Genomic DNA, 25,549 nt, shown 5'->3' with positions numbered 1-25,549 from the left:
GCTCTCACCAGGGCACTACACCTGTCTAAGGGACAGCGAGTCACTATATACACAGACTCCAAGTACGCCTATCTCATAACTCACACCCACTCCATCCTTTGGCAGGAGCGAGGGTTCCTGACCACCAAGGGCACTCCTATAGTTAATGGGCCTCTCATTGCCAAATTACTCGAGGCCCTTAGCTTGCCCACTGAGGTAGCAGTAGTCCACTGCCGCGGCCACCAGACCTCCAAGGACCCGGTCTCCCAAGGCAATAACAGGGAGGACTTAGTGGCCAGGCAAACGGCCCTGAACACCTCTTTGGCTCCGATCCTCTTCCTCAACACCCCCCACCGGCCTTCTTACTCTGAAAAGGAGGTGCAAACCCTCCAAGGCCTAGGGGGAAAACCCGGAGGCAAGGGATGAATCTATATCCAGAATAGAATTGCCCTGCCAGAAAACATAGCTCACACCCTAATCACAGACATTCACCAGTCTCTCCACATTGGCCCAAAGGCCCTCCACCAGGTCCTGCGACCTCTTTTTCACCACCCTTCCCTATCTTGGGTAATTGAGACAGTTCACACAGCCTGTAAAACCTGTTCGGCCGTAAATGCACAGGGCGGAATCCGCAGACCAAGGCCCAACCATCAACTCCGTGGCCATCAGCCAGGAGAAGACTGGCAACTGGACTTCACTCATATGCCCCGCCACAAAACCTTCCGATACCTGTTAACTCTGGTCGATACATTCATAGGCTGGATCGAGGCATATCCCACGGCCCGAGAGACAGAGGATACAGTGGCCACAATTCTCATTGAGCACATCATTCCGAGATTCGGACTACCCCAAACTCTGCAGTCAGACAACGGACCTGCTTTCATCTCCAGTATAACCCAACAGGTGGCAGAGAGTCTCAACATCACCTGGAAACTCCACATCCCCTACCACCCTCAATCGTCGGGTAAGGTAGAAAAAGCCAACGGGCTCCTCAAGGCACAGCTCACCAAACTGACCTTGGAAACCCATCTTTCGTGGCCCACACTCTTGCCCCTGGCCCTCACCAGGCTTAGGGCAACCCCTCGCGGACCCTTGGGGTTGAGCCCATTCGAGCTGCTGTACGGCCGACCCTTCCTTATAAGCCATAACATCCCAGCCGTTCCCCCACCTCTCCTGTCCTACCTGCCTTACCTTACCCTCCTGCGGGCTCTCCTGAGGGCCCATGCTGATGCTGTCATCCCTGCCCCGAACGACTATGACCATAAGGAAGCCCCCTCTCAAGGGCTATTCCCAGGGGACCAGGTCCTCCTCAGAAATCTGCACCCAGGCTCCTTGCAGACACGATGGACAGGGCCTCATACCGTCATCCTTACCACCCCAACCGCGGCAAAACTGCTGGGGCACTAGGTGTGGGTACACATCAACAACCTCAAACGGGCGCCTGCAGGTAATGACTGGACCTCTCAGATGGTGGGCCCTACCAAAATTCGCTTGGTACGGGCTCCTCCCTCTGGTTCTCCTGAGCCCCCTGACCCAAGCGACAGAATGTGAATGCATGCGTGGCAGCGGACGCACAAGGTACTTCCAGTCATTCACCTATATGCCTAGTAAATGCTACGCAGGAAAGTCCCCATATACTTGCACATCTGTCCACACCCCAGGAAGAACCTTCTGGATGTCTGACCTCACTGAAAGGTACAGGTACAGTCACCCTTGCGACACTTACCCCAAGACAGGGAAGGTCTGCTGGACATATGTGGCCCAGATAGGACCCTCCGATGGAGGAGGGGGTCCAGGACCAGGCCGGCCGTAACCAAACCCGGCAAATAGTCAGGGGGTTACATGAGCAACTACAAGCCCAGGCCTATCCCACCTACAAGGGAATCAATCTCAACAGCATCCAGAAGGTTCCCACCACTGAGCAACTGACAGTGGCCCTTTTAAACTCCAGCTATAACCTGTGGCGGAACGTCTCTCAGGACCGCGACTGCTGGATCTGTTTCCCCTTCTCTACTCTCTCTAACATTGTGGGGATACCCATTCCAACCCGGTGGCCCCTCCCCAATTCCACCATCAACAATAAGACAGTCCACATCGGACCCACTGGAGGGACCATACCAATCCTTAATCTTTCCTCCACCATCGACACCCTCACCCCTCGCACCGCCAACATCACCTCCTCCCTTGCTTACTGCACTCCCTCTGGGGTGTTCCTCTCGTGCCCCAAGGGAATCTATCGCTGCCTGACTACTAATGACTCCCTAGACTGTATATTTATCCTACTATCCCCATCTACCAACATCTACTCCCATTCCCAACTCCTGTCCATACTATTCCCCCAGCGCCGAGAAAAAAGGGCTGTATTCCTTCCCCAGCTGATAGGGGCGGGCTTAACCACCAGGGTGGCGACCAGAGCGGCTGGGCTTGGGATGTCAATAAATTTCTACTATAAACTCTCCCAAGCACTCAACGATGACATGGAATGGATTGCCGACTCCCTTACTGCCTTACAGACCCAGGTCACCAGTTTGGCTGCCATTGCCCTACAAAACCGACACGCCTTGGACCTCCTGACCGCCGAAAAGGGAGGAACCTGCCTCTACCTAAACGAGGAGTGCTGTTATTTTGTCAACCAGTCGGGTATAGTCAACTCGAAGATCCGGGAACTCAAGGACCGGATCCGAGCAAGGCGCCAAGACACCTCCATATGGGGCCTAGACCCCCATACATGGGTAACGTGGCTTCTCCCTTTAGTGGGACCCCTCTGCTTAATCTTCCTGCTAATCTCGGTTGCCCCCTGCCTTATTCGGTATATACAGGAACGCTTGCGGGAAGTAACTCAGGTGTCAGTCAACCAACTGCTCCTACAGCCCTATTCTCGCCTGCCCACTTCCGACTACCCCTATGACAACGCCTGACCATCAGCAGGAAGTAGCCAGAATGGAGTCGACGTCCCGGTACCATTATATAAAACAAAAGGTTGGAATGTTGGGCTGGCCGAGAAAAAGGGGCCAAGACACCCAAGATGGCCGACTCTCCCTCCAAGATTTAAACCAAAACCTAGGCAGGAAACCGAAACCCGTCCTACCGACTTTCCTCACCCCCCAGCAGTACCCAATGAAAACCTGCCGCGACTCTCCAAGACAGACTTTCCCCACCCCCAGCAGTACCCAATAAAAAACCTCGTTGCCTTGCCCTGGGCGCGACTTCCCCGACTCACCGCTCTTTCCTGAGTCGTGGAACCTCGCCCGAGGGTGCTTGCAATAAAGTTCATCCCTTGAACCACGTTTGCCTTGCGGTCTTGATTTCATTGGCAACGAGAAAAAACCTAACAGCTTTCACTTTTATCTATGCACTTATTCCGTGTCTAGAATCATATTCCCCATGCCAGACACTTGGAGACCTAGTCTGAACTCCATGAGAAACAAACTCTAAGATAGGAATGTGTGTGCAAGGATTGTATTGGAGAGTGAACAATACTTTCAGGTGAGTAAAGAAAGAAGGATAGAACTGAAACAGGAGTTACATTTTGATGTAGCTGTACTGAAGATCTTTCTCTCCTATGAAGAATGCTGGAATTAGAATAGTCCTTCAGAGTTGTTCCAACTTGAGGCAAATTGTTGAATTTTAACTGGCTCATTGGCCAGTCATTAATGAAGCCCCTGAGAGTGGGTGTGATCTGAGCAAAGCAGCTCTTTCTAGCAGCAGGCAATTTAAAAAGGAATTCAGTTGACATCCATTGGCTGCCACCACTTCCAACTCCCAGTGGGGAAGGGGAAGAAGGGAAGATTTGAACAGCTCACCACAGCACCCACCAGAGCAAGTATCAAATATTATGATATAAATGAATAAATGTGGGCTGATAGTATGCCGGAGTTAAAAAAAAAAAAAAACTGAGCCTAGAAGTTCAGTTCATGCCATTGATGAGGGAACCGAAGGCAAGCTGAAGACAAAGCAGAAGCTGACACCCTGCAACCCCCCCCCCCCCACCATGGGATGTATGCAACATTCCTCAGGCACTCCTGGCTGCCCTAAAGGACAAAGAAATAGTCCTTACTACCTACAGCCCATTGACAAGTCCTTGAAACAGGCATGGTGACATTCCTGTAGGAACTCAGCTGCCTCATGTTAATACTTTGCTAAGGGCAAAAGGCAGTCCTAGCCTGACCCCCTCCCCTCCACCAAGATCCTGTAAGTCTACTTTAACATATAAAAATTGCTTTGGAAACTTCCTTTATCTCTAACCCCCCAAGATACATATTGGCAATCATCCCCCAAGCATATGGCCCACCTATATATATCTGAAGGGTCTCATGACTAAGGTTTTATTAAACGGTAATAAATGACCTTTTCCCAACAGTAGCTAGCCCCCTCAAGGTCCTGGAAACCTTGCTTCCAAAATTCCTTAGAGACTTGCGCTATCCCTAACCCCCTCCCAACTTGAGGGTATATAATGGGCCATTCCTCACAACCCAGGGGGCAGCAGCTATTTCTGCCCACGGGTCCTGTCCCCGTGCTTTAATAAACCACCATTTTGCACCAAAGACGCCTCAAGAATTCTTTCTCGGTCCTCGGCTCCGGACCCCACCCCAACCTCAACACCATCAGAATCATTTTGGAGGACCATTGCTTTATCCCATAGGCATCAGTAAAACAAACACTTTAAGCCACTACCAGAGGACAATCTATGGTTTTATAAGTCCTTTTAAAATAGTCTGTTCTAGGGCACCTGGGTGGCTCAGTCAGTCAGTTGAGCATGAACTCTTGATTTGGACTCAAGTCCTGATCTCAGGGTCATGAGATCTAGTCCTCATTGTCTGGTGCTGCGCTCAGCAGGGAGTTGGCTTAAGATTGTCCTGTCCCTTTCCCTCTGCTCCTCCCACTGCTTACATGCATTCTCTCTCTCTCTCTCTCTCAAATAAATAAATAAATCTTTAAAAATAAATAAATAAAATAGGTTCTCCAAACAAGTAGTGAATGATGTGGGGAACAAAGGCAAAAGAAATGAAGATAAAATTAAATTTCGTTATAACTTATGGCCCATTGACAAATTCTTGGGGCAGCCTATGACATTCCTCCAGGAACTCCCAATCTTAATGTTAATGCCTTGCTAGAGTGAAAAACAACCTTAGCTTGACAACTGCTAGGCCTCCAGGATCCTGTGAGTCTTTAGCATATGAAAGTCCTTTTGGAAACTTTCCTTTGTCTTTACCTCCCCCAACTCCCAAGTATATAATCAGCTGCTTCTCACAGCCTGAAAGTAACTCTCTTGTCCAGGGGTCCTGTCTCCTTGCTTTAATAAAACCACCTTTTACCCCTGAAGACATCTCAAGAATTCTTTCTTGGCCATTGGCTCCAAACCCCATTTCCACATCAGTATACAACCAGCCAAAACTAAAATCCAAGAAGTTGGAAGTAAGAATTATACATAACCTTTGTTAAACATTGGGGCAAGACATGCATCTATTTAAGACTAGGGGAAATATGCTATAGATTCAGACATATTTTTCTAGACTCATGGCATTGAAACTGTCTCCTTGTTAGGCCCCCCATTAACAATCTGAAAATTCCCTCTGGACATTTCCAAGGTTTTTATCCCAGTTGCACTTTACCCCTCCTGGCTGGACTATCTACCACCTTCTAACTGGCCTTCTTATTTCTTGTAAGGTCCCACCCACAACTCCCACCTCCAAACCATCCTCCACCTTGTAGCCAGTGTGAGCTACCATTTGAAACCAACTCTTTCTCTTTTACTTAAAACACAGTATTACTTTCCTAAAATCCTTTGCATGGCCATCAAAACTTCCTAGGCAGCCTTTTTCTGCTTGTCCAACCTTTTTCCCTTTGAGTTCCCCACATGCACATATCCATGCACTACATCCTATCAATATGGAATATGTTCATTTATTTAACAATTATATATAACCATGTTATATTGTTACATATCGTATTATATATTGTGTTAATAGGGATATAGGGAATAGTAAATATGACACAGAAATAGACAAAAAGGCTTCCAGGGCAGGGATTTTTTTTTTTCCCCTCCTGGAATGCCCTTCTCTCTGAATGAGATAAACATTTATACATTTCTTTTTTTTTTTTTTTTTAGATTTTATTTATTTATTTGACAGAGATAGAGACAGCCAGTGAGAGAGGGAACACAAGCAGGGGGAGTGGGAGAGGAAGAAGCAGGCTCATAGCGGAGGAGCCTGATGTGGGGCTCGATCCCACAATGCCGGGATCATGCCCTGAGCCAAAGGCAGACCCTTAACCGCTGTGCCACCCAGGCGCCCCAACATTTATACATTTCTTAGAAAACCAGGTGAGATATAACATGATGTGGTTCGAAGTAGGGTTCAGGAGCCAGCGGCCAAGAAAGAATTCCTGAGACATTTTCAGTGCAAAAAGGTGGTTTTATTGAAGCATGGGGACAGGACCCTGGGGTTGCGAGGAGCAACTGAGTATATACTTTGAAGTCGGGGGAGGTAAAAACAAGGGAAGTTTTCAAAAGGATTTTCATATGCTAAAGAAGATTTATAGGATCCTAGACATCTGGCTATTATCAAGCTAGGGCCGTTTTTTCCTCTAGCAAGTCATTAACATTAAGATTGAGAGTTCCTGGAGGAATGTCATACTCTGCCTGCTTCAAATATTTGTCAATGGGCTGCAGGTCATAAGGAAATTTAATTTTATCTTCATTTATTTTGCCTTTGTTCCCCCCATCATAACATACCTTATTAAGTCTTCCTTTTTAAAAATCTCACCTGCCAATCACCCAGCCACGATAACTGATTTCCCTTTTCTTGGCCATTATATTCCATGTGTATATGTCCCTCTAACGTACTACATGTTAAAACTTTGAAAAATTTTAAATGTTTTATTGTGTATTATATCACACATGTATGTGATATGTGTTGTGTATATGGTATGTATGTGTATACGTATATTTATGTGTGTATATGTGTCTGTATTTGAAGCATTAAAATAAATAGCTATGAACCCACAATCATACTTAAGAACTAGAACATTACCGCTATTGCAATATCTATCTATGTGCTTCTTCCCTAGCCTGTTTTCTCATTTTATCCCAAAGATATCACTATCCTGGATTTGTGTTTATAAGCTTCTTTATTTTGTTTTTGTTTTAAGTATATGTGCTTTAATTCTTGAGCAATATACCATGTATTTTGCATTAATTTTGAGATTTGAACTTGTAATATAATCACATTATGTGTAATGATTTGGTAGTGAAAATTAATAAACTTTAATTACATATAGCACCATCAATGAATCTTAGCAACAAAATATTGAATGAAAAAGCAAGCAGTAACAGACTACATATAGTATTGTGCCATTATTATTGCAATCTATTTTATTTTTTTACATGTATATCTTCCCACTAGACAATTAGTTCTTTGAGCACAAATTTATTTTAAATTCATCTTGGTAATATTCATATTTCCTCAATACCTAGCAGGGTGTTCAACCCATCAGATTTAGTTAATACATATTTACTGAACATGTTGGACTCATCAATCCATGACCATTCTGATTTCCAATTATCCCTTGGATTCTGAACTATCTGACATCTCCTGTTTTGATTTGGCTCCTGATTTCAGTCTCCTTCTGAACCTGATATTGCTCTATGTAATGTGCTTTGACATACCACCTATATCCTTCTCTCTCTGATTTCAGATTGGTCCTATTTATGGTTTGCTACTCCAGTGGCAGGATGAGCAGATAGAAGAAATTCCTGACCAAACGTCCCTTTGAAGTAGAGAACTCTTATCTGTTCCACTAATAATGTAAGATGCACAGGGGGCGCCTGGGTAGCGCAGTCGTTAAAGCGTCTGCCTTCGGCTCAGGGCGTGATCCTGGCGATCCGGGATCGAGTCCCACATCAGGCTCCTCCGCTGGGAGCCTGCTTCTTCCTCTCCCACTCCCCCTGCTGTGTTCCCTCTCTCGCTGGCTGTCTCTCTGTCACATAAATAAATAAAATCTTTAAAAAAAAAAAATAATGTAAGATGCACAAAACTAGTCTCGTGAATAATTACAGTTCTGAAGAATTACACTGACTCAACATCAATGACCTGTGGATTGAAACTCTCCATTACCAATGCCGAAATCCTCTTAACAACCGGAATGGCAATGAGATTCTCTTTGGAAAATGCTTGGTATGTACCACCTTTCCAAATTATTCATAAGGTCCTAGAATAGTTCCATTGCATTGGAAGGAAACATGAAATTCATTACTCAACTCCAACAACTCACCAAGGATAAGAACTGTTTCTACAACAGCAGTATCATATATAGTCTCTCAGTTTCAACTTGAGTGCTTCTAAGGACCAAGAGCTCACTATGTCAGAGGTAGTTCTTCCATTATTGAATGGTTCCAATAGGCCAAAAAATTTCCGATAGCAAGCTATCACAGCCCTGCATTTTCTATTTTTTTCTTCTTCTTCTTTTTTAATCCGGAGAAGGCAAAGCAGCATAATGAAAACAATCAAGTCTTGGAAGTTGGTGTTTTGTTTGAATCTCTGCTTCATGAGTGACCTTAGCCAATGCCCTTGAAATCCCACAGTCTCAGTTTTCTCATCTATAAATGAATGTAAAAGACCCACCCAAAAATGTCCCTTACAGTATACTGGGTCTTCAATGAATCTATTTTAAACCTATTTTAAAATAAATTACACAGCCCTTCTTTTAGAAATGACGGTATTAAACTGTGGTCACTTCTGTGGTCACTTGTGCTGAGTCCACGTCTGCCCACGACTCTTGTCTCCTTCTCACTCACTCTACCTAAGGGCTAATAGTGTGAAAGGAGGTCACTCCAGCCACAACATTTTTGCTCCTCTTGGGCTGGAGGACTGCTCTATTACAGGAATGCAGGAAAAGAAAGCAAGAGAAAACTGTCCACATGAAGTGCACAGCAATTAAACTAGAAGACAGTGTTAAAACCCAGAATGCGTCATTTCCTGGCGGTGTGTCCTAGAGCAAGTCATTTTGTCCCTCAACCTCTCTTTCTTAATCTGTATAACAGAGATAACAATGCCTGAATTTTGTGACTATTCCGAGGGTTGAATGAGTAAAGTCTATCAAACAGTGCTTAGAAGTCTCGTAGCTACCTAATAGAGGCTCAGGAAATGGTAGTTACCATTCTTATTTGATATACTGACACTGTTCCCACCTGTGTGTTGAGATAGCATCACCAGCTTGAAATACAAATAAATTATCATTCATTCTTATTGTTGAAATTAATTCTCAAGTTCCCACCTGCTAGGCAACCACCCCCACCACCATATCCACATCTTAAATTATTCAAGAAACCAGAAGCTTTGTAAGTTCCACTAGGGTCAGTCCTATTTCAAAACACACCATGGGAGAATAACTGGATAACCAGAACAGTTTGTGATGGGATACCATTCCATGCCATGAGTGATTTTGTTTCTGCCACTTCATGGTATACACCTCATGAAGTGAAGTATACCCTCGTTGTTTGACTAGGTCTCTTCCTACTACTGAGAAGATGTGAAAGTAACCTCTCAGGATGTTGTCAGGGAGAAAAGGATGCTGCCCCACTCAGGAATATGCTTAACTGGGGTTATCCCTTGTCATCACATATGTGGACACAAGATCAATTCCTACATAAGTTATTTGACCTCTCTGAGACACAGTCTCTACAAAATGGAGACTGTTGAATTATGCATTCTTTTGGGTCTTTTTCACATTTATTACTTGTTGATTTTGCATACAAAACACTATAGAATACTTCAAGTCATATGCAACAGAGCTATTAGGCCACACACCTGACATACTGGCAATTCCAGAATTCAGTTTCTCCATGATTGTAATGGTATCAATAATAATTAACATTCATTGTGCCAAATTTGATGTTGCTACCATTGTAAAGTTGTTTATAACATAGTGTTTATTCCTTTTTATAACTTTTTGGAATTCTGCCTCATGTTAGATTAGAAAGAGCTAGAAAGAACAACCTTGTCTTATTCAATTTTGTTTATTCAGAGACTAGGATAATTCCAGGTTCCCATTTCTTCAACCATAAAATGGGGATAGGGATAACAAAAATATTAGTAATAATATAAGGTCTTCCTCACTGAAATTTGTAAAGAACAAGTGAGATAAAATATATAAAAGTATTATATAGGGGCGCCTGGGTGGCTCAGTTGGTTGAGCAATCAACTCTTTTTTTTTTTTTTAAAGATTTTATTTATTTATTTGACAGAGATAGAGACAGCCAGCGAGAGAGGGAACACAAGCAGGGGGAGTGGGAGAGGAAGAAGCAGGCTCATAGTGGAGGAGCCTGATGTGGGGCTCGATCCCATCACGCCGGGATCACGCCCTGAGCCGAAGGCAGACGCTTAACCGCTGTGCCACCCAGGCGCCCCAGCAATCAACTCTTGGTTTGGGCTCAGATCATGATCTCAGGGTCGTGGGATCGAGCCCCACATTGGACTCCCCGCTCAGCACAGAGTCTGCTCGGGATTCCCTCTCTCCCTCTCCCCACTCATGCGTGTGCTCTCTCTCTCTCAAAAATAGGTAAATAAATACAATCTTTAAGAAAGTACTCAATAATTAGATACATGTAATTACTTATATCCCAGTTACGCTAGTTACATATATGTTCAACTGATCTCCCTTTTAACATTTTACATTATAAACTCCTTCAGGACAAGAATTAGTTTTTTATCCCCTTAGCATCTATCCAGATATATATATACCTAATTCCTACTTAGGAAAATATATTAATTGATAATGACTAAATATGGATATTCAAGTCGTATTAACCTAGTTTCACTTGAATATAAAAATGTTGAGCTTTTGCTATCAGCAAAAGGTAGCTGGAAAAATCACAATTTTATAAGTAGCCTCAGCTTAAAAATACCTAAGTAATTAAAAAGGGGGGGTATTATTGAAATCCTTTATGAAAGTGTCCATCAGTCTAGAATATGCTCAATAATAATAATTCCTTTTGTGTATGTGTGTGTGTATGTGTATATACATATATAGTATATGTAGTTGTACTTACTGAGGCTGTTTAATTCTCATATGATGCATTGGTACCTATATTTTACAAAAACCAAGTGAGAATCTGATTGCTTAAGGACTTTGCCCAGGTTTACATGGCCTAGTTTGGATGTAGCAATCCAGCTCCTTGGACTTACCATAGGGAAATGATATTGAAGAGAAAGGAACATCATGAATTAATTAAGCCATAATTTTTCTCTAACATCAAAGATGCATTCTTTTTCTCCAACTTGTTTTTTTTCAATATATTACCAAATTTTACAAGTTTTTCTTTTATGAATTTAGGAACTGTGCCTTATTTATGTTTTTATTTCCATTCTTAGTTAAGTCTCTGCTATACATGGGACATTCAATCCTTTTTAATGAATGAGGAAATGCAATATGTGCTCTTTACATGCTCCTTTGTCTTTTCTCTCATATGATGGTCGTCATTTTGTATTCCTCTCTAACACCTTGTCTCTTATGCTGTCATCCTTATTATATGGTCCTGTTAGTCCTCCACTTATTCTCCCAGATTTCACTGTATGATTGGAAAATTCTTTTGTTGACCCCCATAGACTCCTTTTTTCCCATTAATCAAGCTCCTCCTAAAAATCCATCCACACTCTCTACCAGGCTACCTCCCAAAGCCCAGATAAATCCTGACTTTTTCATAGATTTTGCTCAGATTCAGAGCCAAGGGGCATTCCTCTTCCACCTCTACACTCTGTCAGAACTAGACCTGATACTTGTGACACTTAGTACATTTTATATCTGCATCTGTATCTACATTTATATCCCACAACATTTTGGGCCTGATAATTCTTTAATTCTTTGTTGTGGGGGACTGACTGTACTGTGCATTGGCAGATATTTAACAATGTCTTTGGCTTCTATTCACTAGATGCCAGTAGCACATGTTCAGCTGTGACAACCAAAAACATCACCAGAAATTGCCAGATATCCTCTGGGGAGAGAAATATTCCTGCCCCCCACATTGAGAATCTCCGACTTAAGTCTATATCCATCTCCATATTCATATCCAAAGAATAACGTTGATTGACTGATCCTCATCTATGTTAGGCACTACGCAAAAGCGCATATGTTACCTATTTTAATTTTTATGATGATTTTAAGTGGTATTATTAGCACCAAGGTATTATTAGACATGAGGAAAGTGTGGCTCAGAGAGATAAATAACTCACAACAAAATGCACTGCAGAATGTGCACGTGTCTTTGTACCACATTACCTGACAATTTAGAAAGAACAGGATCCCTGTCACTTGCTTTCACCTTTCTACTTCCCATAGGGTCTACTGTGTGGTAGTTGTATAATAATAATAACAACAACAACAAAACTAGTGAATCAAAGGAATACTCTCATTAGACTTATCATACGAGCTATCCACTCTCCCTGGGCTTCACATTTTCTGGATTTGCATTACTATGAATTGCCTACCTATTCCTTAAGCTTGGTATATTTATATCAAGTATGTAAATTGGATATAATTATATTACTTAAGTGTAGTATTTAATACTATAATTGTGTTAATCTTTCTGTCTATCTTCAAGTTTTGGCATTATAGTACAATGAAAAACACATGAGCTTTCAGAATTAAAATGTTAAATTTAAATTCTGACTTCATGCCTAACTGGCTATGTGGCATTTACTTCAAAATCTAAACATTTCTTGTTTGTGCAAAGAATACAGAGATGAAAACTGTATTCCTGATTATCTAGGGATATATACTCTAGTAAAGGGAAACAAAAGTTGAAAAAAAATTAATCCAAATACAGAGCTATAAGGTTAAAAGCATAAACAAAGTAAAGGTATGGCACAGAGGAAGGAAGGGTTAACTCTATCAGGTAAGGATAGGGGAACTTCCAAGAGTCAGCACTCATGGTAGGTATTGAGGATACACAAAGCCAACACACAAGCATCTTCAACTTCTTAAGTCCAGTTTTACCATCTGTAAAACAAGGATAATTCTATCTGCTTCATAGAGTTGTTACAAGTACTAAATCATCCTGTTGGACAGATGGTAGACACATGATAAACACTGCCTCTTTCTATTTCCTTTAAAGGGTAAGGGCTATGTTATTAATCATTTTTTATAGGTTACCTATTATATGGCCATAGGAGAATACACAGAATTTTCATTGATTAACAAAATAGTTGATTTCATCCCTTCCTCAGATACCCAAAGAAAATCTTCAAATTCTTTGTACATTATTCCCCAAGGAAGATGAGCAGGTTTTACATCCCACTGCAAAATGTTGTACAGATATTTTTATCAGAAAAAAAAAAGAAAACGAAAAAAAGGGTCATCTTCCTCACAAGCCTTCCGTGACCTTTCTTTCCTTTAAAAAAAAAAAAAAAAGCAAAAACTATACAACCTCAACATTTACCGTGGTTGCTTTCTGTTCTGCTCAGTGACAGCAAATACAAGAACAGAATAGAAAATCCTGAAAAGTAAAATCAAATCCCAAGTGCTTTACACATCTTTCTGAGCCTCTATGGAGGATTCTAAAGATTGACTCCTCTGTTATTCAAACTGCTTCACCCACTGCCCTCTGAGAGCTCCAGACTCGGACTGTATTTGGCATCTTTATCCCCTAATGTCCCTTGTCATCAAGATAAGTTTTTATTTCTCTTTGCAAAGTGACAGCAGAGATCTAGGAAGATGAAGAATCTTTCCCCACTGAGCTTCAAATAACTCACTTCTAAAGCACTTCCATAATTCTCACTGTGGCCATGAGGTCGTGAAGTCTCATTATCTCTGACCTTGGTCTTTCTCAGCATCTATGACCCATGAGAAAAAAGGTCAGTTGTTGACATTCTTTCATTCAACCAACATTTACTGAACACTTGCTAGGTGCCAGGTATGGTGCTGGGTTACAGGAATATGTCAAGAATTTATTCACTCAGGAAATAACAAAGTGAATATAATCTGGTTCTATTCATTTCAGTAGTCCTATTCTCTTTTGGAAAGTTGTCAATATAGTGAAAACATATTTAACAAACTTTATATTAGGCACCTTTACCACCCCAACTCTTAATAAGTCTCTTGATATCATAATGCAGAATTCAGAACAGCTTTATAATGTAGCTTTGGTCTTAATATGTAGGCATATCTTGAGCTACAAGTGCAGGAAGCGGTAATTTCCATCATTAGTGAAATGATCTGTCTACAGTTTATTGTAGTCAGCTTATATTAAAAAAGGAAAAAAAAACACTTGAGGTGTGAAATGTACCTTATATTTCATGATTAGTAGACACTGTTTGCAATTGGCCTTGCAAATTATATTCTTCACATCTCCAGGTGAATTTATTCTGCAAGGGTATTCAATGGTTCCTGTTAGATTTGATCTCAAAATACACAAATACAAAGACAAACAAGAAATTATACACTTCATATCCATCTTTTCTCCTTTGCGTAGCACTGAATCAGTAGTGTGTACAGTATGGAACTGAGGGATATTCATTGGACGAGTTGGCGAGAAAGGTCCCAGCTATTCAACTTAGGAGTTTCAGAAGAGTTGAGGAATAAACTTAAGTTTGACATGAGATATCAATCTCTAATGTAAAATGTCAGATGATGGCAGTTAGGGTCATATGAAATTTGACCAAGCTATGAAACCAGGAGATCCTGAGGTACTATCTAGAAAGCAGAAAGCAGGGCCCAGCCTCCAGGGAAAGAGTTGGCAGGGCAAGGTGAGGGTGCCAGTCCCAGAGCAGGCAAAGATCATAGTACCAGGATCCTATGTCAGTGAGGACTAGAAGCAGAACTTGAGGCCCTAATAGCAGCCAGTCTGGAAGCACAATCACACCTGGTGATGGACTGATAACTACTATGTGCTAGGGCTACTGAAAGTGCCCACTATCGCTCTTAAACTTGCACATGAGCAATCCACAGACTATACCTAGATGGCACGTTTTAGCAGGAAAGAATCGCATGTTATTCTACTAGGCTAGATTCTCTGAGGCTCAGGGATGAGTCAGGGCAGAAGCAATAGAGTATGCATATCTATGGCACATAATATATAGATATATCTACCCTGGCACACAACATATACTCCTTAAATGATGATATTGTGAGTAAATATAAGACAAAGTTTGAATTCAGCCTGTGTGGAAATAAATGTCTTCCTTCTTTCCTGCCTTCCTTCATTTAATAAATATATATCGAGTGCCAACTATGTGACTCTTGCCTTTGGGTATACAGCAGAAAACAGGCAGAAAAGGTATTTGCTCTCATGAAACTTATATTTTGTGAGGAGAGGAAGTGATTATCAAGATTCAAATAGGATAATTTCAAAAAATATGCATGCCCTGGAGACAACAAAATATGGTACTGTGATAAGAATTTTGCCTCTATATCTACATAAAGACAATTATGACTAAATACAGATTAATAGGACATGAAGGGGACTAATTCTGCCTTCTAGATATAATGGTGTGTCTACCATTTATTTTCCTTTCCCTAATCACATTTTCTGACTTGGCTGTTATAACACATTCTCCTGATGCAACCCTCTCCCAAAATTTAATGTTATTTGGCTAAAACATATCAATAGCATTCAGTTTTCATCAGCAATATTTTTAAGACTAGCTGAAAGGGGCAAATAGGGGAAGGGAAAGGTGAGTTTTGGGGTCCAGGCAGAACCCTCCTCTTCAGAGCACTAGATTATCCAATGCCATCATATGGTTTATGCATAGTCAGTGCTCAATAAAAATTCTCTTTCCTTGTACCAACAGAATAAGGAAAAACAGTATATTCTTCTGGATGTACCCATGGCTTTTGACTTTGCATTATGCACAAATTAGGTTCCAGAATAGGTCAAAACTTTAAATCCACAGAATTCTTTATGAATTCCTTGCACACATCAGCTTAAGCCCCATATGACCAAGGGATCACTAGAAGGCTCTTGTGTGTAAAAGTGAAGAGCCTTTTGATAGCAGGAATTTGATTTATAGAAAAAAGAATCTTTCCCACAACAAACTAATTTTTCTTATTCTAATGAATTAAAGGAGAGATAAACTCAACCTTTAATTCTTGCTTGGGTGACCACATGGATAAGTTATTAATCTCAGCATGCCTCTGTTTTCTTGATTGTAAATAAAGGGATGCTTAATTGCTTTGAGGTTCAAAAGTAATTATATGTTCATGTACACTTACATACCTAAAATCTGTAACACAATGCTTGTCACATAATAGACATTTAATAAACATCTTCTTTCTCTTTGAGGAGCTTTGGCTTTAATTTCACACAAGTCACAAACTGAAACCATAAAGATGAAAATAAAGAATATAAAATTTGAAAATGTGTAATTTACTGAAAGCACAAGAACCATTAATTGTCAGTGATGGTTCTCATTAAACTAGCAGCATATGTTGCTATTATAAGGATGTTTGTCATGAGCTCCTGAGAGGTCTATTAACAATAAAATCCTATTATTCCAGATGTTTCACATCCATGTAATACACCCACAATAATTAATTTCATATGGGCTAAATTCATAAATCTAGAAAACTAGAAAGACACGTTATTCACCACAGAAGGCATCTTACATTCTATTTATAATCAGACTGAAATGCTAAAAACTGCCATTAATTACAGGGAAGCCCACTATCATTTTTTCTTTATCTCTAGGATGGACTTTGAATTTTAAAATAATCCATTACCATTCTAAGGGCAGCATCTGAACAAACAAAGAGAAGTTGCTATCACATCTGCTGCTGCAGCCACAGCCTCTCCTCCTAGGAGGATGTCTGTCATTGCCTTTCTTCTGCGACCCCCAGCTGGCACAGGCTGAGCCCCCACTTTGTGCCAGGAACTCTACGGGGCACTTTACATGTGTCATGGCTTATCTTCACAAAATCTCTGTTAGCAAGATAATTGCCCCATTTTATGAAGTCTTCTCTTTCCAGAAGATAAAGCTTCAAAGAAGTTAAATAACTGGTTCAAGGTCACAGCTCCTCAGTAGTAAAGCTAAGATTTGAACTCTGAACTCTTAACACCAAAACCTGGTCTCTTTTCACATGACCAAGTAGCCTATCCACAGCACCAATAAAAACTTTCATTTATTCCATGCCTGACTTAACCTGTGAGATACCCTGAGATGGGGAGAGATGGGGACACTCCAATAGAGAGTCTGAAGGTAAACTACTGCAACTACCACTCAGTACCACAGTCCCCTTCACAGAGGGCCCAACCAAGAACTAAAGCCAGCGTTCAGTAAACCCTAGACCTCTTGAAAACAGAGACCCATCTTCTCTCACATCCCCAGTGCCTGTCATGCACTCTGGTATATAAAATCAATGTTTATGGAGTGACTATTTATCACATGGCTGGAGATCATGCAAATTTGGACTATAGAAAGATAATACAACAGGTGAGATCTTCAGTTTATGGTATTGAGGTTACTAACCATGGAAAAAGAGAGCATGTGGAAGAAATCATTTACTGCTGCCAAATTTCAGACTGGAACTGCTAGAACAGCAATTGTATCACATAAAAACCAGCTATGTTAATAGTTAATATTTATTGAGAACTAGCTATGTGTCAATCACTATACTAAGAACTTTGAATCCTCATAACAACTCTATGAGATAGATGCTCTTATTGTTATACCTGGGCACAGAGAAATAAGAACTATCATCTTTCTTAAATAAGAAAGATCACACAGTAAGACACAGAGCCAGGATTCAACAGCAAAAGTCTGGCCCCAGAGCCTGTTCACCACCACTACACTACATGCCTCTTGTGAATTCACGCCACACTAATGGGATATCATGGAAGTGGTGATTCTCTTATCTATTTATAGCTTGCCTATTAGATGTTCTTACATGAGAAATTTAGCTAGAGAGATAAACTGTCTGCCTGACCATAGGAATCTGGAAAAGTCAAGAGGAAAAAGACACCATCCAAGAAGCTGGAGAGGCTGGATACCACACACCACAGTGCTAGAACATTTGACATATGCTCTTACCTTTCATCTTCACTGAAACTATGGCTGGTTACAGTCTGATGTTAAGAACTTTGATTTTCAAGTCAAAGAGAGCTCAGCTCAAATCCAGCTCTGATGCCTCTTAGTTGTGTGACCTGGGCTGGTTCATGACCTTCCAATCCCTCATGTGTAAAAGTTATGCAATTATAATACCTCTAATATATTAGAAGACATTGGAAAAAATTAAGCAAGATAATACAAGCAGATTATTAGTACAATTCCTCAAATATGCTTAAATGTGCATATAGATATTATTTATCTTTATTAGTCCTCCTTTTACATATGAGAAATCAGAGGGTTTGTGGGATGCATGAATAAATGAGAGAAAGCCACGGGTGTTGATGAAGAAATATCTCCCCTGTTCTATCTCCAAGTAGTGGCAACAAAGAGGAAACTTAAATTCATTTAGTAGCTTCAGAGAAATGGCCACTTTGACATGTTATGAAGTCTGCTGGGTTCTGCATCCAGTGCTAGTTCCAATTCATGAATGCTCTGGGTGGATTTGTCCTCTGCTCCATTCCATGAAGGAGGAATGTCCAACGTGGCAGTAATCAATTCCTTCCAACTTTGTGTGATATAAAAGATAGTGAAATTAAAGCAAATAATCAAGGAGTCTATCTCTGCTTTCAGGTTTATAATATTTTGTCAAGAGATGACTTCTAGTAACTACCATCATTATGATACAAGTTGCAAAGGCTTTCCATGTATATTCCCTGCTGTGATTCCCACTATCCTGTTAAAGTTCCTGGGGTGTCAGCATCTATCTTCCATGATGCAGAAACTGAGACTTGAAACATTTGAATGCATTGACCTAAATCATATGAATATAACAGGAAGAAGAAGAATTTCATCAAATCTTGTTTCTTGCTTAAAACCTATCATGGCTTCTCACTGCTCTCAGAATAAAATCTGAATTCCTTTCCAAGACCAGCTATATAACCTTGTTCCTGCCAACTTGTCTAACCTCACCTCAGGACACTCTTCCTCTTGCTCATAGTGCTGCCACAACATGGGCTTTCCTTCAAAGGAAGAAGGTTCTCAGCTCTTTCCTGCCTCAGATCCTACCTACCTCAGGACACAAAGGCAGCCAATTGGCAAAGTTTTGGGCAGAACACACCGGGAATATACAGGAGGCAGTGGGGCATAGACTTCATGTAGAAATTCTAGAGAGTTCTGCTCTGGAATGCTACTGAGGTTCTTTTACACCCCATAATGGGGTCACTGAAGGGCTATTTTAATTTCCCCACTGAGGACTAGATTGATTCAAGACAGAGAAATTGTGCTAAACATAAAGGGGGAGTTAGCTGACCCTGTGTCTGGGAAACACAGCTACAGGACTAGAAGACAAGGGAGCCTCAAAAGGAACAGAATTTAGATACACATTATTTGTAAGATAAAATTATGGAAAAAAATAGTGTTTGAATCACACTGTATGTTTCTACTAGTTTATCTTATTATGCATTAACAAGAGACATTTAATAAAAGCTTTACCCATCTTCAATTCTACTGTTTCAATTGTTGAAAACAAACAGTACAATTTAATTATATCTTAAAGACTTGTCATGCAAAGACAAATTACAATGGATTTTCTAGGGTTTTATGTTGAGAAAATCTACTTCCTGAGATATGTGTGTGAATAAAACACTCTGAAAAACAGTGTGGGATAGACACCATCTGGATTTCAGAATCAAAAGGTCTGGGTAAGGCTTACCTCCTACATTTGCTGAGTAATCAGAATATATGAGAATCTCCTTGTTACTCACCTGCCAAATGAATGAAATCCTAATATTTATTTGCAGGGCTACTGTTGAAATAAAAACAACATACATCTAAATATTTTCTATCAAATGTTGAAATCCAGCATGTCTACTCATATTACAAAGGAATAAATGAGTGAACAAGCCCTTGAATACTTTGAGATCATTTTAAATAATCTTACCAAGACATGCATAATGGTGATGTTTTCATTTTAGAAGTAATTAATTCACTACCTACATTAATTCTAATTATGCTTCATATTGCTCTGCAAGAATAAAGGATCACTATTGTTTACTGATAATGGTCTTTAAAAATTACTAGAAAACAATATAATAATGATTAAAAAACTCTGCTCACAAAAACTGTCACATGATTGCATCAAGATTCTGTGCCCATTTAATCCCTTTTAGTAGAAAATGATATGGTTCAACTCACAAAACCTTCTATTTTTTATTTTATTGTAAAAAAATATATCTCTTTTGCCTCATTCTTTTATTTTAGAACTACCTCAAGCTCCCATTATCTTCATAATGCATTTGGAAATGAGAAACCTTTCTTCACACACTACCTGATTTTTAAGATTTTATAAAATTGCATTTTTCATTTATGCTTACATCAAATGCTTGATTGAATCAATTATTTTTTTTTCCTTTTTGTAACCTTTTGAATTCAATAGCAGTTAGGAAAAAGGTAAATGTGATTTTCCCAATCTTTGATTTTGGTTCCAAAACTGAATTTAACAAAGGCTTAAGCTATAGAGTAAATAAAATAGAAAGTGTGTGTTGTGGGTTGGTTTGTGTCTGGGATGGCAAGTATCTAGAACAAGAGACACAATTCCTCACATCTTGCACCCAGAACAGACATTGCTAATCAACTGCAATTCCCCTGAGGCTACTTTTCAACTTTTCAATACAAATCTCAGATCATAAATTGGTCATAACTAGCTATGAAATGTATCTATCCACATAGGCTTATGGGTGTAATAGCTTCTACCAGATGAAATGAGAAAGATTTCTAAGTGGACAGTGCATGTATTTTGGAACAGATAGATACCTAGAGTGGTGATAAGGGAAAAAAGAGCCAAAGTTACCAATAAAGAAGATTGTCAGTATTTAACTAGAGAGCTTAATTTTGTAAAAGGACCTGGTATTAGCCTTAGATGCATGCTTAGACCCCCTGCCACTCAGGCAGTCCTCCACTCCTTGATATGTCCATATGTTTGCATATATCTAGAGTGAATATGCTATTTAAGTACATATCATTTTATTCATTTTTAAGATTTTATTTATTTATTTGAGAGAGAGAGAGAAAGAGAGTGCACAAGCAGGAGGGAGGGGTAAAGGGAGAGGGAGGGAGAGAATCCTCAAGCGGACTCCCAGCTGAGCACAGAGCCCAATGTGGGTTTGATCCCAGGACGCTGAGATCATGACCTGAGCCAAAAGCAAAAGTTGGACACTCAACCAACTGAGCCACCCGGGTGCCCCAAGTATATATCATTTTAAAAAGTGGTTCTGTGATTCTGGGGATGGTTCTGCTCAAGATTTGGCCTGTCACTTGAACCTTTATTGGCTCTGGGTATTAATTACTCCATTTCATACAATATATTTTCTCTTAACCTCATTGCATGAAATACTTTTAAAAAATGACTTAAAACCACATAAAGATATCTTTTCTTTGCTATATATCATTTCAGAGATACCATGGAATCCACAATTACCTGGACATAAGATTCTCATATCAAAGAGCTATGATGAATTTTATATTTATGCTAGTGTTAAGAGATACTTTATCGGGGGGGGGGAGTACAACCCAAACTTAGCTGAGAAAGGAGATGAGGAAAAATATTCAATAGGAACTTAGGAAAACTTTCAAATATAGATGACACATTTTCCGATTAGTGACCTGGATATCTCCCTGTCCTCATTTTTTCCCCACTTTCTGGGGCTATTTGACTAATCCTTATGCAACTAGACTAGCCCAGGTTCTGGAACAATATGATATAGAATAGGTTATGTTTGCAAAGCATTAGTTGGGTTGGGATAGCACAATATTAGATCCAACTTTTTATTAAATCTTCTTTGATCCATCCACATCTTACTAAAAGTTTTACCCTGTCTTAAAAAAAAAAAACCCGAAAAAATAAAAGAACTATTCAACTCATCAGTTTCCCCAAGATTGGTACTAAAGCAGTCCTGTGCCTAAATTCCTACTGTGATGTTATGCCCTAATTTTGGTAACAGCTCACCTACTCCCATATTGTATTCGTGCACTTAATAATCACTTATTGAATATCTACTATATTGCCAGAATTTTTATTAGGCATTTTGATATAGAGATAAATGAAGATAGTCAAGATGCTTCTGATCTGTTGGGAGACATATATGTTTATGATCCAAATTTAAATAAAGTGTGCTCTCTGGAAGCATAGAGAAGGAAGCAGTTAAGGATGGCCCAGGAAGTCAGAAATGATTTCTCAGACAAGAGAAATGTGGGTTAAGCCTGGAAAGGAGGAGCCGTAGTTTGATGTGGCTCAAAGAAAGAAGAGAGTAAACGGCATATATAAAAGCAGTGGGAAGTAAAAGTAAGCCTGGAGTACAGATCGTTCATGAGTGCTGGAATGGGATGATGGCATGGGTGTGACGAAAGACCTTTGGGAAAGTAGGTTGGGGGCAGACTGTGAAGGGCCTTTAATGTCATGCCAGAGTATAGTGTTAAAACTGGAGATTGGTGGGGAGCCTGCATGGTGCAGTTGCTTGAGTGTCTGACGCTTGGTTTTGACGTAGGTTGTGATCTCAGGGTCATGAGATCATGCCTTGGGGTCAGGATCTGTGCTCAGCACATAGTCTGCTTGAGACTCTCTCTCCGTCTGCCTCTACCCCTCCCCCCAACACACATGTTCTCTCTCTCTAAAACAAATAAATAAATCTTAAAAAAAATGAAGGTTAATGATTTTAAGCAATGATCCATCAGAATTACCTGAGAAATGTATTCAATATTCTTGGTCTCACCACAGATACTGAATCAGTATTCCTGAGGTGTACTCAGCATCTATGTTTTTAAGGAGCTCTCTAGTAATGCTTATCTACAGCTGGCTCTTGGACTCACTCGGGTAGCTGATGTTGTATCCATAACCTAGTTCTGGTAATGCAGTCATCTTTGCTTATTCTCATCAGTTCCCCCCAGAAAATAACATTCAGCCTCTGAACACCAGCCTCAAAAACATTGAAGGGCTCTCCATTGAAGTTGCTCTCCAAAGCCACACAGGTATTTAAGGAACAAGTGGAGAGCATAATCCGATACTCCTGAAATCTAGTCCATATTTTTAGCTTTTCTTTTTTCCCTTTGCCTTGTGTAGATGGTATGAGGAAAACATGGCTTGCCAATGAGGAGAGTCATCAAATCATTTTAATGTGTAAAAGGGAATTAATAGCACAGAGATAAGATGGATCAGCAATAGATACTCTAGAATCCCTTCCTTCATAGTATATTTCTTTTTGTGATACCATTGTTTGTCTTTTTTTTTTTTACTAAGAGTTGAAAGTCCCTCGAGGTGGGGCGCCTGGGTGGCTCAGTCGTTAAGCGTCTGCCTTCAGCTCAGGTCATGATCCCAGGGTCCTGGGATCGAGCCCTGCATCGGGCTCCCTGCTCAGCAGGAAGCTTGCTTCTCCCTCTCCCACTCCCCCTGCTTGTGTTCCCTCTCTTGCTATGTCTTTCTCTGTCAAATAAATAAAAATCTTAAAAAAAAAGTCCCTGAGGGCACAAATGTTTTATTGATAATCTGTACCTACCACTATTCAGCACAGAGCCCAACCCCTATTAGATACTGAGGAAATGCTTTACTGATTAAATAAAGTAATTCCAATAATTATAATAACTTACTATGGTGTTTAATAGTTCATTTTCCAATATTTACCTGCCTGCCTCAACCCCACCCAGACTAATGCTCAAGGGAAGGGGCTGTGTCTTCTGTAATTCTAGTGTCTGGCCCAGAATCTGAGATAGAGAAGGCACTTAGTACATACATGTTGAATGAAATAATTAAATGATGTAAAGACTTTATTTTCATTCATGTTTAAATTCAAAGTCAAATCAAATCATGGATTCTTTCTTATTCAGTTCTCTCTCCTCAGCCTAGGAAGACTGTGGGAAAAAAAAAAGATTTAAAATACTGACAGGTCTCTTTCTTGATGACCTTTACTCAAATTGAGAAGTTGAAGTTTGTATAAGCTAGGCTTATCCCGTAAGATTCCTGAAAAGGTCTAGGTGGGATGGCAAGTGAACACGTGGTTGTCTTCACAGAAATGTGTGGGGCAAGAAGAGGTAGTGAGTGACACAGAAGTTATTATGAACATAGAACTCCCTGGGGCTAAAGCAGGCAAATTCAACTCCAGTATCTTCAGGATGGATTATTTCAAATAGCGCTGACAGCCTCAGCCATCTGTGAACGATTTGGTCATGCCTAACTTCTCTGACCTTTTTAAGTGCCAGGTACTCCTTTGACCATATCTGTCAAACTTTGGCAGCATCTTGACTCAGGCTGAGCAAATGGCTCCTCTCAAAGAATCTAAACAGCCTCCCAACTTCAGAGGATTTTTTCCCCCCATAATTGTACAGAGACTAGAAGAATGGTATTAGGGTGGATGGATAGAATTGTGAAGGAGAATCCAATAAAAAATAACTGCGGAGACCTAGTTAAAGGAATATAAACATAAGGGGCATTTTTCTATGCAGGGTTAGAATTATACAGAATTAAGGTGTATGTCTTATTTAGTAGGTTTCTAACGCCAAACATTTTGTGCCTGAGAAATGTTCATGCATTCATTCATACATCGATAAAATATTTATTGAGTGCCTCCGATTTCTACAGTGTCCAAGTGAGCAAGATATGTCTCTATAATTTAAATTACTACAATATAATCCATAGGTAATTATGGTAAGAACCAACCACAGTAGTAATTAAGATTGTATGGGACAGAAAAGGAGGAGAATCAGATAATGCTCCACTGTGTAGCAGGAGTCAGGGCTGGAGTCAGTACTCAGAGGATGATGCATGGAGGAAATGTTTTCTCTACTCAAACATAATGAACAATTGGAAAAATTTATAGTTGGACAAATATTTCAGGCAAAGGAATCAGTAGGTATACAAGTCTAGATATCTGAGAAGTCATATAGCCTTCTTTGAACTGAAAATAGTTCAGTATGGCTACAGCAACAGGTGATAGAGAGTATATGTGAGAGGGAAGAGAGGAAGGAGACAAGCAAGGGAGGGAGGAAAAGAGGGAGGTGGGTCTGGAGTCAGATCCCAAGGAGACCTGAACACGGTGTTAAAGAATATGAACTTTATGGTGAAAGCACCTGGGAGCTATTAAAGGGCTTTAACCAACTGATGATGTGATCATATTTGTGCTTTAGAGACTGTGCTGACAGCACTGCAGAGGGTAGATGACAAATGAGGGGGTCTACAGACAAGTTTCAATGTCTAAGTGAGAGACAGTGGCTTGAATGAGTGTGGAAACAGAGGAGATACACAGAACTAGTATATTTTACTTATATTCAGGCAGTAGAAAAGACAGGACTAAATGACTAAGTGTTAGAAGGCAAAGGAGAGAAAACATGCATCTTCCTGGGATATCAGTTTGTTCTTCCTTTGTACTGAGAGAATTTTTGGGGTCAGCACAAAAGTAGGCCACTCACTCATAGGTAAGGGCTTCATGTTCTAGTGTTTAGAAATAGAAGTTAGTGTCCAAATCACACGTGAAGGATAACTACATATT

At 40.3% G+C, this 25,549-nt stretch overlaps 1 protein-coding gene across 1 annotated transcript; it reads left to right on the top strand.

Moving 5' to 3' along the window:
• The first annotated feature begins 1,757 nt into the window (after positions 1 to 1,757).
• Positions 1,758 to 2,897, top strand: LOC121102950 (syncytin-1-like). Its single transcript, XM_040631330.1, has one exon. It carries the CDS (start codon positions 1,758 to 1,760, stop codon positions 2,895 to 2,897), a length of 1,140 nt encoding a protein of 379 aa, XP_040487264.1.
• Positions 2,898 to 25,549: the final 22,652 nt, after the last annotated feature.

Source organism: Ursus maritimus, unplaced genomic scaffold, assembly GCF_017311325.1.
Source record: "Ursus maritimus isolate PB19 unplaced genomic scaffold, ASM1731132v1 scaffold_16, whole genome shotgun sequence".
NCBI lineage: Eukaryota > Metazoa > Chordata > Mammalia > Carnivora > Ursidae > Ursus > Ursus maritimus.
The sequence above is the reverse complement of the archived record's forward strand: the minus strand, read 5'-3'. Positions and strand labels throughout refer to the sequence as shown.

Excerpts from the sequence above, each read along its gene's own strand:
- LOC121102950 (XM_040631330.1), top strand. The coding sequence starts at position 1,758 with ATGGAGGAGGGGGTCCAGGACCAGGCCGGCCGTAACCAAACCCGGCAA.